This window comes from Pteronotus mesoamericanus, unplaced genomic scaffold (genome assembly GCF_021234165.1).
Source record: "Pteronotus mesoamericanus isolate MK-2021 breed Mesoamerican mustached bat unplaced genomic scaffold, CSHL_Meso_final contig_20, whole genome shotgun sequence".
In the NCBI taxonomy this organism is placed as follows: domain Eukaryota; kingdom Metazoa; phylum Chordata; class Mammalia; order Chiroptera; family Mormoopidae; genus Pteronotus; species Pteronotus mesoamericanus.
In genome coordinates, this window is record NW_026555085.1 from 20,967,411 (window position 1) to 20,987,559 (window position 20,149).

At 43.0% G+C, this 20,149-nt stretch overlaps 1 protein-coding gene across 1 annotated transcript; it reads right to left on the reverse strand.

The window, feature by feature from the left end:
* Positions 1-3,148: 3,148 nt before the first annotated feature.
* LOC129067524 (glutathione S-transferase A4) lies at positions 3,149-19,576 on the reverse strand. Its single transcript, XM_054569479.1, has 8 exons — positions 19,449-19,576; positions 18,391-18,498; positions 12,258-12,309; positions 10,550-10,682; positions 9,525-9,666; positions 7,744-7,875; positions 5,054-5,192; positions 3,149-3,306 (listed from the first exon to the last, which is right to left on the reverse strand). The coding sequence occupies exons 2-7, from the start codon at positions 18,478-18,480 to the stop codon at positions 5,070-5,072; spliced, it is 672 nt and encodes a 223-aa protein (XP_054425454.1). The 5' UTR covers positions 18,481-18,498; positions 19,449-19,576; the 3' UTR covers positions 3,149-3,306; positions 5,054-5,069.
* Between the last annotated feature and the right edge of the window lie 573 nt (positions 19,577-20,149).

Sequence of the window (20,149 nt, forward strand, 5' to 3'; positions counted from 1 at the left end):
TGTAGTGTGTTCAAATAATAACAGTAACAATATAGCAGATGCTTATAGCTTATGGATAAGTGAAATCTATGATAGCAATGTTCTAAGGGACAGGAGGAATTGGGAATACTCTGTTATATGAGTTTGGCACCTACAGTACCTATGAAGCAGTATAGTGTTATTTGAAAATGGTCTTTTTTTTTTTAATCCTCACCTGAGGATATGCTTATTGATTTTGGAGAGGAAAGGAAAGAGAGATTGAGAGAGAGAGAGGGGGAGAGAGAGAGAGAGGAAACTTGATGTGGGAGAGAAACATTGATGTGAGAAACTTTGATGTGAGAGAGAAACATCGATCGGTTGCCCCCTGCACATGCCCCGACTGGGGATGGAACTGCTGCAGGTAGAGTGGGGGTCCAGGCTCTTGCTGGTCATGAACAAGGAACTGAATGGACCACATAAACAAAGATAAGCATAGCAAGCGAGAGAAAGTTTCTGGCATCATGACTGATAAATATTCTGAGAAATAGGAGAAAGCCTAAATCAGGAACACCCACTAAAGCCAATACTGACCATCAATATAGCCAGTGAAATAAGTGGAAAACCTGACAATCAGGATTCACTTAATTAGAGACCAAGTTCTGAAATGACCCCGTACCTTCCTGCAGCTGAAGTAGTCAAACAAAAAGACAGGAAAAACCCATCCAGTTAAAGCAGAACGCCACAATCTGTTGTATTTACAGTTTTAACATAGTAAATCAAGGTGAATAACCACGTGGCAGAAAGACAGTATGTTAGGGATCATCTCAACAGTTCCAAATTAATTCTTTCTTTGCTCCTAGGAGCTAATCCCTTCCCTATTCCCAGCTCTAGGCCTAATCATCAGGAGATAAAAGGAAAAAGGGATAGGGACTCTAATCACACAGAAAGTGTCAAAAATTGCATTTTACTAATTAAGAATTACGTGCAGAAATGCAGTCATAATGAAAGTTACTCTAAAATATTTAATTCCTAAGTCAAAATCATCCCGACTCACAAAATCCCCATTTCTTCCAGAAACCAAAGGGATAGTAGCTCCAGTCTTGGTTCTCTTGGCTTCATCATCCCAAGATACGAGAGTGGGCCATTTCTGGCCAGGGAACGTCTTCTGTTGAACGGATACAGGCTTTATAGCATTTTTACTTTAGCTTCTACACATGCAACCTCCCACAATCCTCCCTGATTGTCCACTTGAGGGAGGAAATCACAGTGTTAATCATTATCAGGTGTGACAGGCAATTCTCGAAAATCACGATGCTGACTGATGACAGCTACAGTATCTCAGGGTTTCCTATTCTACCTCCTGCCTCAGAACCTACAACGTTGGTATGTGCCCTGTGCAGGGATCGAACCAATAAACTTTTGGTGAATGGAATGATACTCGAAGCAATTGAGCCGCCTAACCAGGGCAAAAGCAGTCTTAGTGTAGCTATAAAAAAATATTGCAAAGTCTAGGGCAACAAATAAAACTTTCTTTAAAAAATGAGCAAGAATTGACATGCTAAGAGAAAAATGGAATCTTATAAAATGTTGAATTAAAAGCAAAGAAAGCAGAAAAAAAGGGGAAGACAAAAGAAAAAAGAAACAAAGAACAAGGGAAACAAAGAAAAAACAATTAAAAAACATGGTAGGTATTAATTCAACTACATCAATAATGGTTTTAAATGTGGTCATAAATACACCAATTAAAAGACAGAGACTGCGTGGACTAAAACAAGACCCAATGACATTTTCTCCAAGAAATCCACTTTCAATATGAAGATAGGGTTTGATTAAATAGATAAAATTGGCAGAGGGTGTCAAGTGCTCTGAAGAAAACAAAACAGGATGCTAAGAAAGATAGGCCAGTGTGGGAGAAGTGCTACCCAACCCCTGGTCAGAGGCACTCCCTTAGGTGGGGACGTTCAGGCAGACTGAACAAGAAGAAACTCTGCCATGCTATCTGGGCAATTTGCTTAAAGGAGTAAAAGGCACATTCGATGAAGAGGGAACGCCAGCAAATACAAGGGCCCATGCTGGTTGTTGTTTGATGCAGACCTGTCCAGTGGAATTCAGTTTCTGCTCTGTTGGGTCCCCAGGAGGCTGGCCTCTCCAAACCACCTCAGCCAGGCAGCAGGAGGGTCAGGTGTTCCCTGCAGCACCCAGTCTGCCAAAGCCTCTCTGTGGGGCTTAGGCTGGGGCCCGCGCTCAGTAGGCGCTGCACCTCCTCCTCCTCCGTCACAGACACCAGAGCCGCACCGTTGACCTTTTCCCCTTCTGTCTCAGACTCTGGAGCGCCTGTAACTACCCCATTTATACGTGGCTCTGCCCTTGACCCCCGTTGGTTCACCTGCTGTGGATTCTAGTCATTGTGCCTCGTGTCACCCCTCTGCTCGAGCTCCCCGTCTCACATGTTTGGGTCTAGCCCTGGTATTTCTGACGGTAAATGGCCCAGTGCTTGACTTCCTACTCTAGCACCAGAGTCCGGTGGCTCATGAAAATGGCAGAGAGGGGAAAAGTTTGAGACTAGTGGACAGGAGTGTCCACCAAACTCAGGTAATGCTTCCTGAGGCAGGACAGGAACTTGTTTCCAATATGAGGATTGAATTGCACAATTTAAGGTCATGTTACCATGAGCAGGAAAGATATGAGAATCTGTCTTTATTTGAAAAAGCTTGCCCTCTTGTGGTCATTTTCTCTAGTCCTCTAATTCAGCGCAGAAGCCAAACTTCCTCCTCGGTTGTTTCCTCAAAGAGCCAGCACTGAGTGCCCCCGGCATCCAAGAGAATTAAAACCCAAAGAGCAATGTTTACAAAATGACCTTAGGGCCTATATAGCAGACTCTCGATCACTACTGTCAGGAAATGGCACTGAATAGTAAAACCACATTGAGATGGTAGGATAAAAAAGCTCAAATTTGCTGCCACCCCCCAAAACTCAATAATACACACTCCTGGGTGTTATCAAGTCCATATCTGGTTCCCATGTGTAAATTAATCTTCAAACAAGTGTAAAATGTTTCTCTTCCATAAGGAGTTGAGAGGGAGCAGGCCTAAACACCACCTTCACTCTGACACCAACTGCAAGTTCAAGGGGATGTCCCCCAAAACACCCTCAGGTCCAACAATGCTCTAGAAGAACTCACGGGACTCGGTGAAAGCTGGTATACTCACGGCTCTGCTTTATTACAGGGAGAAGATACAGATGGGGATCAGCCAGGGGAAGAGGTGCACAGGGCAGAACCCAGGAGCGTTCCAAGCACGGAGCTTCCAGAAGTCATCTCTGGGGAGTCGAGGACGGCATTAACTCCTCCTGGCAACCATGTGTGACAATGGAGTCTTGTCAACCAGAGAAGCCCACCCAAGCTTTGAGTCCAGAGTTTTTATTTGGAGGCTCCATCACATGGGCCTACCTGACTGCCCACGTGGGTGGTCCGTCTCCGGCCCCTCCAGAGTGGAGCTGACACCGCATGACCCAAAGCCCCCACCCGACACTGGTATGGCTCAGATCACCTCGTCACCCTCTGACTGGTCCAAGGTCCCCAGGTGAACAAAGACACTCCTATCAGGCATGACATTCCAAAGGCTTAGACATCACCTCCCAGAGACAAAGGTCAGACTTGTCTCCGGTCCAGCTTAGGGGAAGGGTGAGCCTTTTCACTACACATTCCCCCGTTTTCCTCTTTTCCTTGGCTCTCGCTCTCTGGCCGGAGCCTGGGCCTCTCCCTCAGCAGCAGCAGCAGCAGCAGCAGCAGCAGTCTGGGCGGCCACCGCTCCCGGGCCCTGGCCCAGCGCTGCTCGTGTCACCAAGCCCCTGTTCCCCCAACAGTGCTAAATGTCAGTGATGACAGAGCGCTCTCATTGTGAAAGCGTGAGGGCAACTACCCGGATGTCTGCACTTGATTTTCTTCTAATAAAACATCTAGGCCCATGCAATGATTGTGACAAGCATTAATGATCACCTCGTGACTGTTTTTTTTTTTTTTCTTAAATCTGAGCAAAAACCCCTCCTGCAGTAAAAGACGAATGTGTCCCCTCTACGAGCCCTCATCAAAAACTTGCCTTTCCTTAATTTTTAAATTTCTGAGTATTTGATACTTGAAAAAGCAGCATTTCTTCCTTTTCCAAAATTACTTCTGCTGTTTACACATCCATCTCCCCTACTGTGCAGTCAATTTCTCTGGAGCAGGGGCTCTGTTCTAGGGTTCTGTCTGTCGGACCCTTATTATGTGCTTGGCACATAATAGGTGCTCAATTAATATTTGAGCCATAAATCAACACATGTTTAAAGCAGTATGAATAAACCATCTTTTTTTGTCTGAAATGCAAAAATTTCAAGTCTACAAATGAACATTTGGGTGATAAGATAAAAGTAATATACATTTATATTTTCTTATGTGTATATCAAATATAATTGGAAGGATACACAAATGATAACTATGTTTGCCTGTGGGAAGAACCAAGTAGCTGGAGGCAGGGTTGAAAAGAATATTTCCAACTGTACAGCCTTTTATACTTTTTTGATTTATGAACCATGTAACTGTACTATAGATTCCAAACAATTTAATTTAAAAATTCTAGCAACAGGGCGATGATTTGTAAATTCTTTATTTTGGCTTATATGGATTGCATTCATTACTACCATGGATTTATAATAGCTCCGAGGAGAGAGATTCACTAGATAGTCTGTTGTTATTAGACACTAAAAATTAGGAAGAGACCAGACAGGGTTTAGAATGGGATAAAAGAGAGGAGAAAAGAAGCTCAGGGGAGAACATGAGGTCCTGCCCACACCTATTGTCAGGAAACGAGTTCAGATCAGATCTAACTTATTCGCCAGCCTCTCCAAAAAGGTTTTCAGAAAAATGTCCATAACGGTATCCACTGGACAAAAAAAAAAAAAAAAAGTCAATATTTTTAGAAGAGACCTCCTTGACACGAAAGACCCAACTTAGGAACAACTATACAGAGCACCACGACAGAGCTGGGATCACGCAGCCTGGCATCAATTAAGATACTATTGCGGACATGGCAATCTCTAGGGGCGAGTTCTCACTCACAGACGTCTGTGTTGTTTTATGGCATGAAGATGTTGTAGACAGTTCTCACGTAGATCTCATCGGGAGGAGGCTTCTTCTTGCTGCCAGGTTCAAGAAATTTTCTAATTGTAGGGATATTACTCATTTTCACTGTGTACTCCTGAAACAGGAAAACATGGAAGTTCAAGGTTAACCACAATGTTCCAAATGGTCCCTCTATCAAAATTTGCTTAATAAATATTTGTTGCAGTGATCCAACCAGAACCATAATCCAGCATCTGTTCAGGGTCTGACCTCTTGGCATGGTTATTTACAATCTCTGCTAACAATAGCTAGTATCTAGGCCAGGCTTTATGCAAATCTCATGGTTCACAGCAAGATGTGAATTTTTTTCAGAGACAGGAAAAATTAAAAAGATACTTAGAATAGGATTATGATTCATGCTTAAAGAGGAAAGAAAAGGAATAAAAGACTCGGGAAGTACCTTAAATATATTGATCTACTCACAGAAAATGCATGGGTCATTTATATAAAAGTACTTTAAAAAGTCATCAGATGGTACAATTTAGATTTTAAGATTTGGCTTTCCTGGACTTTTTCACTTCTAGTAGCCAATTAATCTTATTTTTGGTTATGTGTGGGAGATGGCCAGCTGCATGTTTTGTAGCCTACAGCTCACATACCAGATATTTATGTAAACTAGAATGAAAGAAAAAAAAATCATATTTTTTTAATAGAGTTAAATCTTACCAATTCTCAGTAACTGAGAAAAAAGTCTATCTGATCCAGGAAAAATTTTGAATTATATGAAGAAGTGTATATCCATTATATGTAATTATTCTAATAAAAATCTTTCAAAGTGATGAGGTCATTTATTTAAAAAGCTACTATTTGTTAACTGTTGATTATAAACAAAGCATAGACTTAAGCATGCACACAAACACATAAATACACATGTAATATTAACAAAACTCTAATCATGTCAATTACTGCTATATAAATGACAATTTTCTTTTTATTACTTATTTGAACTATTTGTATTATCTAGTTTTGAAAATTATACCAATATTTAGAAGCTTGTTCCACAAGATTTATCATTTCAAAATTTACATGGGGTTTGTGCTTATCATGTATAATAAAATTTTGTGACTCTTTATAATTTTTAACCCTTTAATTAATGTAGGGATGACCCTTTAATTAACCTAAGGTCTGGTGTTAGATTCTGAAGTCCTTTAGTATTGATGCTTGATCTGATCAGAGATTAAAACTGTATTTAAGCAAATGTGCCTGGGGTTTAAAAACAGGTTGTTAGCGTCATCGAAGAAAAATACCAGTAGGTCCCTGGGCCATTTCAAGAACCTACTGGTATGAAAGTCAAATAAACAATGTTCATCACTGTATCTTCTTCATAATGGCTATTTGCCTTGTTGAAAATTTTTATTCTCATTGTGTGTATGCATTTAACTGATGGTGTTGCTCTCAAAGTATATCAAAATGATGTTTACGGGACTTGGAAAAATTATTTTTAAAAAAGAAAAAAGGACATGTGTGACTCTTTGGAGATTAAGTGTGTGTGTGTGTGTCTCTGGGTCTTTGATAAGTTTGTCAAAGATATATCAATGTGGTCTATATCAGGGGCTGACCACCATTCTATAAAGGACCGATTAGTCAATATTCTAGGCTTCGCAGGCCAGGTGTTATCTCTGATAGAACTGCTCAACTCTGCCGTGGCTGCACAGAAGGGGCCACAGACAAAGCATAAATGAATGAGTGCAGCTTTGTGCCAATAAAGTATTCATGCTTATGGACACTGAAATTGGAACTTCATGTAATTTCAGATATCATAAAATGTTATTTTCTTTAGACATTTTTTCCCCAACTGTTTAAAAATGTAAAAGCCATTCTTAGCTCAAGAGCTATACAAAACTAGGCAGCAGGCTGGACGTGGCCTGGCTGGGGTAAGGATGGGTTGCATTTTGCCATCCTCTGGTACAAAGGAAAGCCCACTGCACTTGCAAACAAAAGGCCAAACTCAGGGACCCACTAGCTGGGCCATCCGACTGCCAGCTTCTTTACCCTGAGTCTCTATTTCCTCATGTTGAAGGCATTGGATGAGATTAGTTTTTTAAAGCCCTTTTCTACTTGAAAATTTTATGATTGATCCTGCCAGAATAATAGTGAGGAATCAGCTGAGCCACACACGGGCCTTTCCTTGGAATTTCTGGGAAGGGGAATGGTGGGAATTCCTTAGGATGGTGTTTAAGGTGCCTCTTACTAGCTCTCAGAACTCAGGTTTGGACATTTCTGAGTTGAGACCATGTTATTTCTGACAACGGGAGCCATGCCCTGATGATGAGACCTTTTCTGTTGTTGAAGCTCACGTCCTCCTGGTTGGTATAGTCAGCAGGTACAGATGCATCCCTCCCATGTGAGTACGTCTATCGCAAGTGCCTATTGGCTAAGCTGTGTATGAGTGTAGTCATGGAACAAAACCAAAATAAAACTTCTTTCTCATGTAAATGATCTTTCAGCTATAAAGATTTGGAGAGCAAAAAAAAAAAAAAAAAAAAAAAATGTCAAGTCTGTACCTTAATTTCATTTTACCAGCTAGAATCTTAAAAATTTATACATACATGCAAGCAGCCAACTCATCAACAGGCATCGAAGGGCTAAAGTTCTGGGCCAGGCTTCTAATATGTGGTTTTGTTTACCTGCAGGTGTGGAAATGAAGACAGGATATTGGGAATTTTCTCCTCGAGAGCTAGAATGGTCTGGAGGAGAACCACATCTGCAAGGCTCAGCTGATTACCAACGAGGAACCTCTGTCCGTGCTCCCTTAGAACCTGCAGGTATAAGTGGTTTACATCAGTTACAATACAACAGAGAAACTGATGAAACTACTGAGTCAGTGCAGTACCCGAGGGGTGGCGGCACTACAGACTTATCCTTTCATCTCTTTATTAATGACATCAATTAAAAAGGAAGCTCCCTATCCCAAAGAGTGTGCATGTATGAAAAGTACAGATATGAAAGCACCATTAAATATCTGCTTTATATCAGAATGAAACACTGTAAAGGCAAAAGACATTAATTCCGGGTTTAGCATCCAGTACTTTCAAAGGATATATCTATTCCATAAATACTGAGGATACATTTACAGAAATGAACTAGCCCTGATGAATTCAGGAAGTCATGTAAGAAATAAATGATAGGTCCTCGCCAAGGAGTCCAATCTCGTTGGCCAGTTGTTTCTGCAAACATCAACACTTAGTCATTAACTGGACCTGGCTATAAAAAAGTAGGCTTCTTTTCACATCTTCTAAACCAGAGAGAGTTAAGGGCATTATCCCTATTTTGAGTACCGTATAGCTGCAGAGGGTCATAGGAGTCGTGGTGGAAGAGGGGAGATCCCTTTGGCAGTAAACTCTCAGATGTTCTTAAGTGTGCGGACATGGGCACACATGTGTGGGTGATGTGTATGACAAACAGGGACCCTGTCACAGCCACTGGAGCCAAAGTTAGGGAGTAGAACGAATCCAGAATTTGTAGTCCAAGGGCTGAGTTCCATTCCCAGCCCACCTCCATGGGCTCATCACTCAATCTCTCTGTCATTCTGTTCCCTTATGTATAAAAGAGGAGTAACCATTTTTAGTTCACATGTTGGGAGGAGCCCTGACATCATCTGGGCCACTGGGACATAGGAACCAGCAATGGCCTTTTCCCCAAGGCACCTGTTTCTCCCTTGTCACACCACATGTCTGCATTTTCATATTTTACATTCACAAGATGCCTGTGGGCAAGAGAACATGAAATCGAGTGACAGAAAAACCTAGGAAATACCTCTTCTTCTTAAATCTAATTGCATGAAGATGGCCAGAGGAAGTCTGCCAATCCCCTATTTTTACATTTTCTTCTTTCGTTTTTTAATTGAAACATTTAAAATAATTCCTCTCAGTTGAGGAAAAGAGGAGTTTGAAGTTCAGAAAAGCAGAGTAATAAGACAAGGTAAATAACAAAACAGAAAAAAGAGCAATAAAGAACAATGGTTCTTCTCTTCATATCAAACTGTCAGGTAGAAATAAAGAACAATGGTTCTTCTCTTCATATCAAACTGTCAGGTAGAGTGTCTGATACAATAACATTGTTCTGCAAATGTTTGTGGAATGAATGAATGAATGAATGAATGAATGAATGAGGGAGTTTCTGCTTTCCTGTACCTTGTGCAAGGTGGGTACCAGGTGAATGTAAGGAATGATAATGCATACATGTGGTGAGCCATATTTTCCCAGACGTCAGAATAATGTGCTCCTAGTGGAGTCTGAGAGGCTCCAAGACACCCTGGCTTTGCGCTGATGGCTAAAGTCAGGTCTCAGGTGTCCAGCGGGTTAGTCCAAAGGAGCTCAGCCTTACACTGTCCTGAGCAGAAAGGGGCATTGGTGGCAGCTCCCTGTGGTATTGGTTCTGCTTGTTCATAGGCTTCTCTGCTTCCTACCTTTTCAAACACAGGAAAGTATCGAAGGATGGCCTTCTGGGCCATGCTAACCACTTCCTTTTGTTGATCATCCGGTTTTAGGAAAGGGTGCATAATAATCAGTTCCAGCAGATCCAGCGTCCCCTCCACATACATGTCAATCCTGAAAACCAAAAAGCACTTTTCTTAGTTTCCCCTTTCTAGAACTCATTGGCTTCCACAACTAAGAATTCGGAGTGCTTTTTCTCTTAGGGTCTGGCAACTTAAGTACCACGAAGCATTCATCTACACCTGTCTCTTAAGAGGAAAGATACCAAACACCCCTATAGTTATCATTTGGAAAATTCCTTCAGAAAAACCTGTCACAAATCAGAAAACACAGTAGTCCTGAGGCCTTCTCTCTCAGCCCCTGCTCCTCCACTCCCACACCAGCACACGAGCGCAGTGTGGGTGGAACTCCACATTTATAGAAAGGGTGGGTATCATTTATGGAATGCTTGGTATGTGTCAGGCATGGTGGTAAACACTCTATGTCTGGTGTTTCATTGAATCCTATGACATTCTGGGGAATGTGCTACTATAATCCCCACTGCGCAGGAAGCCCATCAGGACTCCAGGGCTTAACACAATGCCGAGGGTCATGCATCTAGAAGGTACAAGGACCAGGCTTTCAAATTATAATTCAAGGCACAGTACCCCAGGCCTCGAATGTCACAGCAGCTTCCTATTCCCAATACCCAATGGTCATAAATTTATATGAAAGGTAAAAAGTATTACGAAAGCATTTGCAGATTTTGAAAACTGTAACTATCACACTCCAGATACGGGATCCACTATCTGAATTCAATTCTTTTCTAGCATTTTACTCCGATACTCTGTACTGACTTTGCTTCTGGCCTTGATGATCTTTCTAGGTTTTCATTCCGTGTTTACACTAATGATACAAGAAGACATAAAGCAGACGGGGTGTGTGCTGTAGAAGACTGCAAATGAGCTAAGGCATCAGTAAGCTGACAGTGACAACACTCAGGAGGGGGCCGCAGTACAGGGTTCTCTCCTTGAGGTCCTTGCCAAAGAGATTGTGCTTGTCCGCTATGTAGTGGAGAATGCTGCGGGTCTGCACCAACTTCATCCCGTCAATTTCAACCATCGGCACTTGCTGGAACAGCAGGTGGTTACCTGAGAATGGAAGCCCAGGGTTAGAGGTGATCTCTCCCTTGTCCCCCAACCCCTAAAAAGTGCTCTAGGGAATGAAACGGGATAGTGGGGGCCACAGCCTTAGGAAATGGTGTAAAACTCCCCGATGACAGATAGATAACCTCAACTGCATTCGGGGGAGCAGATTTAGCCGTCAAAGCAGCATGAAAACTAGCTTTCTTTCCCCTTCCATTCTCACCCCTGGGAAAGTACCCACTCACAGTGATAGGAGTATGGATATGAAATGAAGACATTTCTTCAGAGCTGCGCTGGCCAAGAGAGTAGCTAGTAGCTGCACGTGTCTAGTTAAGCCTAAATTTAAATTAATTAAAATTTGAAAAATTTAGAATGGAGTTCCTTAGTAACACTAGACACATTTCAAGTGCTCAGAAGGCACAGATGGCTAGTGGTTCCGACATCGGACAGCGCAGAACAGAACACTACATCACTGTACGATGTTCCACTGCCTGCGCTGCCTTAGGCAACGAGATAATGAAGCCGAAATCACCAACTGCTACTTACGGGCTCTCGCTGGTGTTTCTCTTTCACAGCCATTGAGCACTTACTACCATGTCTGCTGTCACTGATCAAAAAGTAACCTATTACTTTCTTCAACAAACTGGTATCAAACACTTCCAAATCCCAGGGAGAGCTGCAAGTACAGGGTAGTTTAGCCCTGGAGGAGCTCAAAGGGAGAGGGCATGTGAAGGTCGAGGGGAAATGAGTACTCAGCATATGCCTCATGATGTCAGGCAGTGTCCTGCACGACAGGTGGCATTACAGCCCTGCACAGCTGGTCCCTCCCCGGGGAGTCTCGGCCTGGGCTTGGGGACCGGGCTGAAGGTTGCGGGGCAGGCTGCTTACAGGCTGCTAGGTATGTCCTAGCAGAGGTGCCCAACCTTTTGGCATCTCTGGGCTACTCTGGAAGAAGAATTGTCTTGGGCCACATTAAATGCACAAACACTAAGAAAAACTGATGAGCAAGAGAAAGGTTTAAATAAATTGATGATTTTGTGTTGGGCCACATGCACTCTACAGGCTGCGGGTTGCTTCCCTCTGAACGGAGCCTGGGTGTGGAGAGGGTAGGGTTGACTAGGATTTAAAGGGGGCCTTTTATTAATTTCATTTGTTTAGTAGTTACTTTGGAAATGCAGCCCAGTGTAAATGGAGAATTTTACCTGCATACTCTAGTGGGCCCCGGTGCCTCAGATAATTTGGAGGAGGCGAAAGAGGCGAGGCAAGGAAAATGAGGAGGGAAGGGATGAGAGAGAGGAAGGAAGGGAGAGAAGGAGGTTGGATGAGGGAGGTCAGGGGGAGAAGGGCTGTTTTCTTGGATGGCAGAAGGAAGTGCTCTCTCCCTGTAGCTCGTCCTTATAGAAGTACTGAATAAGAAGTGATTTCCTGGCAATTTCAGCTGTTATTCCCTCTTGCTGGTCTGGCTTTAGGATACTGTTATGAATGTTTAATGTTGGTAGCATCTTTGCCATTCCACATAAATATCAGTTCTTTAGAAAAGAGTATCAGTATTACTGAAAGTCGTCACACGTCCATACTCACCGTCTTGCAACTTCTGCAATTGTTCTTTTGTTTCTAAAAATTCTTCATCAAACTGAATTTAAAAAAGATACCCCCCCAAAGAAAAGGTACAAGTTATTACAGGTTCAGGACTGCAAATTTCAAATTAAATTGCTGCAAAATACAAGAGGAGCAGTTAGCACCCACATCCTGGTTTCTAAAGCTCACTGCCCACTACAAGGGCTCCCAGGAAAGAAGGTTGATTCTGTCACATCGGGAAGCAAGGACACTCAAAGACCAATGAGATGCATCAAAGGCAAACTTAGGACCCTACCTGAGGATAATTCCCTAGCCAAATCTGGGATGATTCAAGCATCTTTTTGATGTCAGAAACAGTGATGTCAATTATGGATTATAAGACATAACAACAATGACAACAACCACAACAACATCACTGTGTCACTGTGTCCAGAAATGATGATATTAAAAAGGGGAGGAGGCAGGAGAAAGCTTTTTTTTTTTTGACAGCAGAATTTGTGCGAATTTAGAATTATTGCTAATTAATGATAAAATTAGAAAACCCCCAATTTGAAACCTACAATGTAATAACTGATTCTAATAAGGATTATAAAGGATGCTGAAATCATTGGGTCATGAGACACAGGCTAGTCACACAGTCTCAATGTTATTACCCAGGAGTTACTTAATTATGGCAAAGGAAAAATGTATCTTTATAGCAGAGGGACCTAGAGGTCTCACCATCTGTCTAACCAAGTGGTCAAATTTGGCTGCCCATTGGGGGACACTCTGAGATGTCATGCGCTTGCTGCTATGACGCAATGAGAGGACACAGTGACACTGTAAAGATCTTGCCAAAAACACTTAACCTGGATCTAACAGTGAGGTACAAATCATGGAAAATCCAGAATGTGGGAATTCTGCAACAAAGTGGCCTGGACCCTTTCAAAGCATCAAGGGCATGGGGGTAGAGGGGGAAGGAACCGTTTGAGAAAAAGAGACAACCAAATGCCTGAATCCTGATTAGATGCTGGATTGGGGTGGCGGTTCAGGAGGCAGCCATAACTGCTACACAAATATACATCACTCATGTAGACACTTGGGGGATGTAGGGGTTGTATATTAGATATTATAAACTTAGTATTGTCTTAGTTGTGACAATGATACTGTGGTCATTAGGACAGTTTATTCTTAGGAGGAAGAGATGTGCTGACGTCTGCAACTTACTTTCAAAGGATTGAAGGAAATAAAAGCAGAGAGAACAGAAGAAAGCAAATGTAGCAAATTATTAACAATTAAACTTAGTTGAAAGGTATCCATTGTACCATTACAATATTTCTCTAGGTTTGAAAGTTTTCAAATTAAAAAGTTGGGTGGTGGTTGGGGGGGAGAAATAAAGTAAAAACAAGTTCTTTTTCTCCTGACATTATAAAATGTTCTAACACAACTCCATGCCTTCTTCAGGAAGAAGAGGCCTCCCCCCACGGAGCAGCCTTGCCCCGTGGTTCCGGGTGTGTGTGCTCCTACCTAAGTCATCCCAGGGACGGGCAGAGCTGACAGGCATAGACTCCGCAGTGCCCCGCCTCGGTCTCAACCAGGTGACCCAGGGGGAGAGCTGGGATATGGGGTGCAGATATGGCTTCTGCTACTGGCCAGGGTCCTTGTGGCATGAGGAGAGGGGTCTCAGGGCCTCTATAGACACTCTGTCCTGTGCCTCAGGCCAGCAATGCTTAGGCATTTGTCCAAATGCCCAGCTGGTCAGACGCGGTGCCGGTGGTGTTCCCTCCATATTACTGATCTCAAAATTTTATGACCATGACAATTTAAAGCACATGGAAAAGTGGGGAGGTGGGTGTCCGACCCCAGGCCCACCTTCATAGCTGAAACAGACCAGAATTTCCTTTTTTGGAATGAGTTCTTCCCAATGGTTCTGATCCTGATTTTTGACTTCTGGGACATGCAAAATGTATGCTCTCACTAGAGGAACCATCTCTCTAGAGTTCTCTCTGCTCTTGATAGAGGAATGATTTCTCATTCTCTCTCCATCTCAATCTCATCAAGCTTTGTAAAACTATTGGTCAATAAGCTGAAACTGGAGCTGGAAGGGGAGATGAGAGGGTGGAACAGAGAGGGAAGGGAAACACCTGGCAGAGCTTGGAGGCGACGGGAGTGCAGTTGCTCCCTGAGGCTGGGCTTTGGTCTGCACCATCAGTGTATCTCTGCTCCCTGACTTCGGAGAACTGCCCTCTTCCACACCACAGCACTCACTTTTTCAAACACTCTTGCAGTTCTTTAAATGAATCACCTGTAAGTCCTGAATTAGGAGCTTAAGGCCATTAAGTCTTCTCTTTTGCATGCTGTTGGTTTCCCTCTTAACAATGGGATCTGACTGGATTTCTGGGTCGAGAGGGTCTTTGGGCAAATAGAATCCCCCGCAGTAGAGAGGCAATATAAAGCACAGAGCTATGTCTAAGGACTCAAACTAAGTGACTGGGATGGAGGATGCTGACTCCCTGAATCTGGACTTGCGGCCCTTCAGCAGGTCGTTACCTAGTCACTCAGATGCGTGTGCTTTCCCCGCAGGCTCAACCTGACACTGTGACGCTAGGAATCACAGCCTCATCCAGCAGCTGCCAGCCTGTCCCTCCTGATTGTTTCAGATCTACATGAGCACAAACTCAGCTAAAAATACCCTTTGGTAAAGACATGGTGAGGAAGCCGTTCCCACCCCCCCATACCCACCTTTCGGGAATTGTTCCTGTAAACCACTGTGTTCAGCCCCAGTGAGGGAGGCTAACCACACTCTGTCTACCCTGCTCAGAGAGGTGAGCCCAAGACCCAGGCTGGGCTAATTATTCGGCCCCACCTACCCACCCACTCCGATTGGTGTAGGATAGGCAGGTCACATGGCCTATGTTCTTTTTTGTTTAACTTACTTAGGGCTGGGTATCCATTAATGAAACCAAGAATCTTGACTCATAGGAGAATAGGAGGGGCAGGGTAGAATGAAGATTGGGAAGAGAGAGAATGTGAGGAAGAATTATATTACACACAGCTCTACATCTATTGCAAACCCTATTAAATAAAACGGAACTGTAAATTCAGAAGCATATAAGGTTAGACAGATGACACAAATAAGCGGACCAGGTTGAGATCAAGGCACCAAGAACTTTTTCACTCTGCCTCTTAACACGATTACAAACTATGTCCTGAGATGACAGGGAATGAAGGGAACTGTGCGGAGCAAGGAAGGCCCAGCTGCATAGGGGGCAGTCCTCACTCAGAGTCAGCCATGCTGCCCTGCGGGAACGAGGGCCCAGGCTCATTAGACCTTCCAGTTTCTCAAGAGAAGTCATAAGTCAGCATTTATATATAAAAATGATATCAACTAGTTTAAAAACCATTGTAAAACACTGTGTGGGGCGTTATAATGGTATGCAAAGAAACCAAAACCCAAACCACACGAATAAGCCACAAAACCCTAAACTCAACAACCTTTGTTTGCCCTCTTTGGAGGTTGCCAGGGTAACAACTCATTATTCTGAAAACTGATAAAGAGACCGAATCAAGCATTTATCTTGCCGTTCCTATATGATCTGCACTTCAAGGTAATTAAGTACTTAACAAATGAAAAAATACTCTTTATAAAAGAATCACAGTTAATAAATTCGGGTGAAATGAAAGAAATAGAAAAATCGCCATTTTGTAATCCCTAGCACTGCTGATGATCCATAGCTGCTAAAACCACTGTTTGAAAGGGTAGAGGGGGAACTTTATAATGTGTGAATCAGGCTGATGTCACCAGAACATACTGGTTAAGCTCTGCATGGCTGAAAAGGAGTCAGTCAGATATTGTGCACCCCTGATGGCGTATGATAAAAATATGTTCACAGTTCTCTCTGTTAGAGTCTGGCAGGAAAAAAAAAAAGTAAATATAGAAAGAAAAAAAAAGGCGCCTGGATTTAACCACACCTCTGGATCCAGCCAGTCATTGCAGAAAATATAGAGAATAAAGGAACATGTTAAAATGTTAGTAAATCAGCCAAATGCAGAGTGGGGAAAATTCTACAGGGCAGTTTCTTCCACACTAAAACAAATGAAGACACTTAGCATCCAGATCTTGGCTGTTAATACCATTTTCTTATAAAAGGGGCGAGGGTTTGGAGAAATTCCTGATTCTAGGGCCAGGGCAAGGAAAATATAAGCAGAGCCTGGAGCACCTTGTTGTGGTACAAAGTAAGAAGCTGAAGAAAGGGGAGAAAGAAGGAAAAAAGGGGATGGGGTTATGTGGAAAGAATACAAAGAATGAATCTGAAAGAGTCCCAATGGCCAAAGCTGGAACAAATTGAGAAACAAAATAAAATATTACTGGATTATAACCCAAAGTAAAAAATAAATACACATAAGTCAATACTAAAATATATGAATGACTGAATAAATAAATAAAGGGAGAGGAAAAAGACATCTCTCTTACATAAGAATTCTAAATGCAAATATCCACCTCGCAACTCCAGGAGGTGGGGCTTAATTCCCATCTTTTAGAGTGCGGGCTAAACAGGATTTGCATCTAAAAGAAAGAGGGGAAAATGGCCACTTCATAAGAAACGTGGCAGACACCACCTTAGCCAAGTGACCAAGATTAACAGCTCCAGTGATAATCCATGTTAATATTATGTAAACCCTAATATGATGCAATGAAAAGGGCACTTCGCCCCTGTGCTATTTTTCCCTTAACCCCAAACCTCAGTCTAATCATGAGAAAAGCATCAGACAAACCCAAAATGGAGGATTCTACAAAAAACAAAAACAAAAACAAAAACAAAAAGCAAGACCAATTCTTTTCAAAACTGTCAAGGTTACGCCATAAAGGAAAGACTGAGAAGCTGTCACAGATTGAGGGAGACTTAGAAAACATATGACTAAACATAACTGGATCCCGGAACAGTAAAAGACGTTGGTGGAAAAACTAATTAAATTTGAGTAGTCTGTGGTTTAGTCATGCACCGAGGTTAATTTCTTAGTTGTGGCATGGTTCTGTAAAATGTTGTCATTAGGGGAGCCCGAGTGGTGGTTACACGGGAACACTCTGCACTATCTTTATAGCTGTTCTATAAATTTAAAATGATTCCCAAGTATAGAGTTTATTTTTTAAAATGCAGAAGAAACTGTAACAGATTTTTAAAATACTGAAGGAAATATAACCAAATGCAATGTATAGGCCTGATTTAGATCCAGGATGGAATAACTGACTGTATAAAGACCAGTTTGAGACAATCAGGCTGCATGTTAGATGATAAATAAGGAACTGTTAATTTTGTAGGGTGTAATAATGGTATCGTGGTTATGTTTTAAAATTCTCGTCTTTTAGACATAAAAACTGATGAAGCACCACGATGTTGGATTTTGCTTTAAAATCCTCCCGCATAAGTGGAAGGAAGGACTTTGATGAAACAAGATTATCTTAAAGTTAGTGATTCTTTGTAAAAAAATTTTTATTAAATTTATTCAGGCGACATTGGTTAATGAAATTATATACATTTCAGGTGTACAATTCTATAATATATCATCCGTATATTGTATTGTTTTCACCACCCAAAGTCAAGTCTCCCCCCAACACCGCTTACCAGCCATTTACTCTCTTCTACCTTCCCCCACCCACCTTTCTCTTGGGTAATCACTATTAACATAAACGATTCTTGAAGCTGAGTGAAAGGTATTGGAATTCATGGCCATGTCCTCTCTACCTTTGTTCCTATCAGATAATTTCTGTAAGAAGCTAAAACAGAACAAAAACACTGTGGGTCAACACATACAGATATACAGACAAGAAATAAACATTGTATAATTAAGAAAAGTCTGGGAGTAACTGGCAAATTTCAGGCTCGTTTCTTTTCTCCTTATTAATAAATATTTCTTGGTGGTAGATCAGAAGCCAATGATTAAGTAAAAGTCCAATGCAAAATAGAATTCCATCCACTACATACCATTTATTGAAAAAGAAAAAAGAAAGGAAACCATGATAAGGAAGGAATCCTGGCTCCATGAAGCACGTCTAATATTAGTGGGAGAGGACTAGCTCCGGGCTCCTCCATTTAGGTTTTCCTCGAAAGTCTCACAGTTGTACGACAAATCTGTGAATAAACAGCATATAAGGTACCTCAACTCCAGCGGCTGCTAAAACCCATCTTACGGTTTCCATCCGGCCTCTCCCGTTCGGATAGTGGAGCTTGGGCTTCTTCTCTGCCATGATGGTCTTACAGGCTTTCTGAAAAACACACGCAGCAGCTCCTCCTAATTCCGTGTCCTCAACCCAGTGCTCAGGGGCTAAAGGAATACTTCACGATCAGGGCACAGGAAACTGTTTTGTTCTTGCTGCGTTTTCCCTCACTCAAAAACATACCATCATTTTAAAACTTTTTTTTTTTTTAAACCACCTTGGCTTTCACATTGTTTCTATTTATGATTTTTTATTCCGGATCTTGGGAAGCTGGGGCTATTTGTTGTAAAGACATTTGTGGCAGCATTGTATTTCGCAGAATCAGATCATTACACACTTTGACCTTGAAAAATCTTAGATTTCCCAAATTCGGCCCACGGAGGCCAGACGCCGAGGGTCGCGGAGAAGTCGACGCCCACCCACACGTCTGCAAGCGGGCGTACTTTCACACGCATCATCCTACTTGACTATCACAGAAACCGGGAGGTAGACAGGCCAAGTATTACTATTGTCTCCAAAATGTGTATCCATCGTCACGCCTGAGGTAGCGGCCCAGGGGTCCCACACGTCTCCCGCGCTCGCTGGGAGATGAGCCCCGGGCCCTGTTAATGCTCCCAGGCCACAGTCTCGGCCACCCAAGACTAGACTCGGGTGCTCGTTTCATCCCAGGGCCCGCTCAGCGGCCACCCCTCCCGGCCCGGGGCAGATCCGAGCCCGGCCTCTTCCATCAATGTATTCAGACTTCGCAAAGAGTGTTTAATAAAAAACGCGCGCACTGAGGCAAGAATGACCCTAATTTGCATCCAAGGGGCTCACGTCTGTCCAGACGGAGGCGGGGGGCGCAAAGGACAAGAGGGAGGGAGACAGCAGAACGACTGAAGGAGGGTGGGGGTGAGGGATGGACGGTGGGATAAGAGGATCGGAGCCGAGAGAACAGAGAGGAGTAGAAACAAAAAGAAGGGAAAAGACCGATCGGGGGCGGCAGTAGGGCCACAGACCTGGAATCCGCTAACAGCGCCCGGAATCGCACAAAGGGCACTGCGAAGAGCCTGCAGCTAGGCAAGGACCGGCAGGCGGCGAGAAGGCTCTACGTGTGGGCGAGGCTCAGGGAAGATTTCACCAATTGTGACAGCAATATTTAGCATGCCCCACCCATCTGCAAGGCATTCTGGATAATATAAAAACAACTCAAATTTAAGCCAGTTTTAAGATTAATTTTAGCTTTTTGAGGGATTAAATGACCTTGGAGGTCCTATTTAGACTTAGACTTTAATTTAAGATTCTTACTCGAGATCCTGCACGATTTTAAAAAATCTCGACCTATCTGTAAAGGTAGAATTCTGTTTCGGCTTTATATAGTTCTTGAGGCGCTCTGGTGCCTTGGATGTGAGGGCGATCTGGCTGCGACATCTGTCACCCCATTGATCGCCAGGGTTGATTCGGCTGATCTGGCTGGCTAGGCGGGTGTCCCCTTCCTCCCTCACCGATCCATGTGCGTCCCTCCCGAAGCTGCGCGCTCGGTCGAAGAGGACGACCTTCCCAACTAGAGGAGAGGACCGGTCTTCGGTCAAGGGTATACGAGTAGCTGCGCTCCCCTGCTAGAACCTCCAAACAAGCTCTCAAGGTCCATTTGTAGGAGAACGTAGGGTAGTCAAGCTTCCAAGACTCCAGACACATCCAAATGAGGCGCTGCACGTGG